Below are 4,704 nucleotides of genomic sequence, written 5' to 3'. Positions count from 1 at the left end.
GTGGTTGTATATTCTACCTGCGCGTTAACCGGTCCCAGCATGTTGTCGAACCTACGTACGATTTAATTTGAAGTCAATGACATCAAGTCAGGCGTGTCGCCTTAACCTCACCAGGATGTCATGTTAGAATGAGACAGTAGGTACTGTCGGTCACCGTTTAACGTGAGGAGATCATCAACAAGATGATGTCCAAAACAGCACTGTATCTGGTGCTATTGGGACTACTTTACCATGAAACAGACTGCCAATGTAAGTCATATGTTTATTATAGCCACTGTAGTTATTGAAATGGCTCGGACTGTAACGACGCACTTCATACAGACAACCATCTATCATTCCCTGTAGACTACACACATAATTATAGGTCTATAAATTAACAAGGGCTAGGTTAAGCGAATAAATACAGTAGTGTCGTAACAAAATAATGCCGTAGATGGAGTTTACTTTGGTGTTATTACAATTATTATCCCTATGATTGTATAAATTACAAATACAATGTATAGATTGTCAAGTAATACATGTTACAGTAATGACTGACTATACAATATATTTTTGTATTGTTTTACTTATATTCAAGGGTTAAATATAGTCTGATCGATTACTAAGTACGTGTATTTAATTATTTCGATAACATTTGTGTCTATTTATGTGAAACATATGACATGCATGTGTCTAGATCTACATTAGAACACAATACACTGTTTATTGACTGTAAATTATATAATATCTGATAGTATATACTACCATCATTGTGTAGTGTATGTAAGTATATACTACCATCATTGTGTAGTGTATGTAAGTATATACTACCATCATTGTGTAGTGTATGTAAGTATATACTACCATCATTGTGTAGTGTATGTAAGTATATACTACCATCATTGTGTAGTGTATGTAAGTATATACTACCATCATTGTGTAGTGTATGTAAGTATATACTACCATCATTGTGTAGTGTATGTAAGTATATACTACCATCATTGTGTAGTGTATGTAAGTATATACTACCATCATTGTGTAGTGTATGTAAGTATATACTACCATCATTGTGTAGTGTATGTAAGTATATACTACCATCATTGTGTAGTGTATGTAAGTATATACTACCATCATTGTGTAGTGTATGTAAGTATATACTACCATCATTGTGTAGTGTATGTAAGTATATACTACCATCATTGTGTAGTGTATGTAAGTATATACTACCATCATTGTGTAGTGTATGTAAGTATATACTATCATCATTGTGTAGTGTATGTAAGTATGTAGGTATATACAACTATCATTGTGTGGTGTATGTAAGTATATACTACCATCATTGTGTAGTGTATGTAAGTATAAACTTCAAAATCATTGTGTGGTGTATGTAAATATTGTGTAGTATGTAAGTATTTACAACCTAAAAGTCGTCTGCTTAATGACATCTTTATGCAACATGCTTTAATAAGACACACAAACCTGTACAGTTGTATATCTACCCGGCTTAACATTTTTTTTTGTACACACGGCTTAACCTAAACAAAACAACCAAAGTACACGGTATACATATATAGCTATCAAACATCCTGGTTTATTGACATGTGTGTTTATTGTTGACCTGGTAGCCTGTTCACTTTCTCTAAACACTGTCTTCCTTGTTGTTGTTGTTGTTCACAATCCTTCACACGGTTTTGTTTATCGTTGACTTGGTAGCCTGCTCGTTTCCCTAAACACTGCCCTATGAGTGTTATTATTTACATTTCCTTCACACTGTCTGAGGAGTGTTGTTATTCACATTTCCTTCACACTGCCCTAGGAGTGTTGTTATTTACATTTCCTCCACACTGCCTTAAGAGTGTTAATATTTACATTTCCTTCACACTGTCTGAGGAGTGTTGTTATTCACATTTTCTTCACACTGTCTTAGGAGTGATAATATTTACATTTCCTTCACACTGTCTGAGGAGTGTTGTTATTCACATTTTCTTCACACTGTCTTAGGAGTGATAATATTTACATTTCCTTCACACTGCCCTATGAGTTTTATTATTTACATTTCCTTCATACTGTCTAAGGAGTGTTATTATTCACATTTCCTTCACACTATCTAAGGGGGCTGTTATTTATATTTCATTCACCCTGTCTAAGGGTGCTGTTATTTATATTTCCTTCAGTGTTGTTATTCACATTTCCTTCACACTGCCTTAGGAGTGTTGTTATTTCCATTTCCTTCACACTGTCTGAGGAGTGTTGTTATTCACATTTTCTTCACACTGTCTTAGGAGTGTTGTTATTCACATTTCCTTCACACTGCCCTAGGAGTGTTGTTATTTACATTTCCTTCACACTGTCTGAGGAGTGTTGTTATTCACATTTTCTTCACACTGTCTTAGGAGTGATAATATTTACATTTCCTTCACACTGCCCTATGAGTGTTATTATTTCCATTTCCTTCATACTGTCTAAGGAGTGTTGTTATTCACATTTCCTTCACACTGCACTAGGAGTGTTAATATTTACATTTCCTTCACACTGCCCTATGAGTTTTATTATTTACATTTCCTTCATACTGTCTAAGGAGTGTTGTTATTCACATTTCCTTCACACTGCACTAGGAGTGTTAATATTTACATTTCCTTCACACTGCCTTAGGAGTGTTGTTATTTCCATTTCCTTCACACTGTCTGAGGAGTGTTGTTATTCACATTTTCTTCACACTGTCTTAGGAGTGATAATATTTACATTTCCTTCACACTGCCCTATGAGTGTTATTATTTACATTTCCTTCACACTGTCTAAGGAGTGTTGTTATTCACATTTCCTTCACACTGCACTAGGAGTGTTAATATTTACATTTCCTTCACACTGCCTTAGGAGTGTTGTTATTTCCATTTCCTTCACACTGTCTGAGGAGTGTTGTTATTCACATTTCCTTCACACTGCACTAGGAGTGTTAATATTTACATTTCCTTCACACTGACTTAGGAGTGTTAATATTTACATTTCCTTCACACTGCCCTATGAGTGTTATTATTTACATTTCCTTCACACTGTCTGAGGAGTGTTGTTATTCACATTTTCTTCACACTGTCTTAGGAGTGTTGTTATTCACATTTCCTTCACACTATCTAAGGGTGCTGTTATTTATATTTCATTCACACTGTCTAAGGGTGCTGTTATTTATATTTCCTTCACACTGTCTAAGGGTGTTATTATTCACATTTCCTTCACACTATCTAAGGGTGCTGTTATTTATATTTCCTTCACACTATCTAAGGATGCTGTTATTTATATTTCCTTCACACTATCTAAGGGTGCTGTTATTTATATTTCCTTCACACTGTCTAAGGGTGCTGTTATTCACATTTCCTTCACACTATCTAAGGGTTCTGTTATTTATATTTCCTTCACACTGTCTAAGGGTGTTATTATTTACGTTTCCTTCACAATGTTTTGTTTATTGTTGATCAAACTCCCTATTCTCTCATTTATGTGTTATTCGGTAGTCTGTTCGACTGGACAAATTCTGGACAAACCTTGTTCATACTTTATACACAAACAGCTTATGAGTTGACAGATGCATACTTTTGTATTTCCAAACCGATGAAATCTTATTGAAGAAATTAGTTCAGTTTCTTGGCATTCTGTGTTTAACTACCTATACAATTAACTGACGTACTATATTCAACTAAATAATTGCTAAACATATTGTTTTCAAGTAGACAATGATTGAACAGACTGTATTCAACTAGACAGCTATTGGACAATTAGCTTCTTTTTCTTGGCATTATGTGTTCAATTACAAGTTACTGGACCTGCTGTCTTCAGCTAAACAGTAACTGGATATACTCTGTTCAATTAGATAACTAGCTTATTTACCGGACATACTGAGTTAAACTAGCTAAGTAGCTTATTGTAAAGGATCTGTTTCCATGGCATTTCTCTACCTAATCATATAACTTTAATCTGTGTAGTGATATCGCTCATATGTGACAATATCCTCTGCATCAAACATTCAATATCGTCGTTTGCTATTGATATACTCTTCGTCTTTTACTGTTGGTCGGTCATCGGGATGCCAAGTGAGAGAAACTGACACAGATAGCCTCCTGATAAGGACACACATTGATACCATACAGCCATAACATTAAATGCAATCGAGATTCGGTAAACTGAAAATACATAGCAGGTACTTCAGATAGGTATAAAATTAAATGTGCGGACATGCTACGAGCGTGGAACGAGGTAACGGCAACATGTGAGGCCGTTCGTTCTAGGTGTATGGGCACACGGATATGGACGTCTCGACCCACCGCCTATATCCGGCACGACTAATAAATAAATAATTGTTGATTTAAAGCAAGTTGTTTGAAACGGGCTTTTATATTAGTTGATGACGTTTCTAAGTCATCCAACTGTAAAACCATCTCATTTAAAATGACGTCAACATTTATTCGATACATGTTTATTTAGATGGCGATAGTAAAACTGTTATTTTATTAGGTCACCTGAGCTTTGCTCAAGTGACCTATTCTAATCGCTTTTCGTCCGTCGTCGTCCGTCGTGCGTAAACTTTTACATTTTCAACTTCTTCTCAAGAACCAGTGGATGGATTTTTTTCAAACTTGGTCAGAATCATCCTTGGTAGATGAGGCTTCAAAATTGTAAAATTGGGATTCCTACCCCAACCCCTGGGGCCAGGGCGGGGCCCCAAAGGGAAAATTA

At 35.4% G+C, this 4,704-nt stretch overlaps 1 protein-coding gene across 1 annotated transcript in view; it reads left to right on the top strand.

The window, feature by feature from the left end:
* Positions 1–4,704, top strand: part of LOC110447656 — a 31,424-nt gene continuing 26,720 nt past the window's right edge. The window contains exon 1 of the mRNA XM_021493501.1: positions 1–249. Coding sequence (XP_021349176.1) covers positions 183–249 — 67 coding nt within the window. The 5' untranslated portion in view covers positions 1–182. The remainder of the gene's footprint in view (positions 250–4,704) is intronic.

Source organism: Mizuhopecten yessoensis, unplaced genomic scaffold (genome assembly GCF_002113885.1).
Source record: "Mizuhopecten yessoensis strain PY_sf001 unplaced genomic scaffold, ASM211388v2 scaffold3571, whole genome shotgun sequence".
Taxonomy (NCBI): Eukaryota; Metazoa; Mollusca; class Bivalvia; order Pectinida; family Pectinidae; genus Mizuhopecten; species Mizuhopecten yessoensis.
This window is presented reverse-complemented; position numbering and strand designations above follow the sequence as displayed.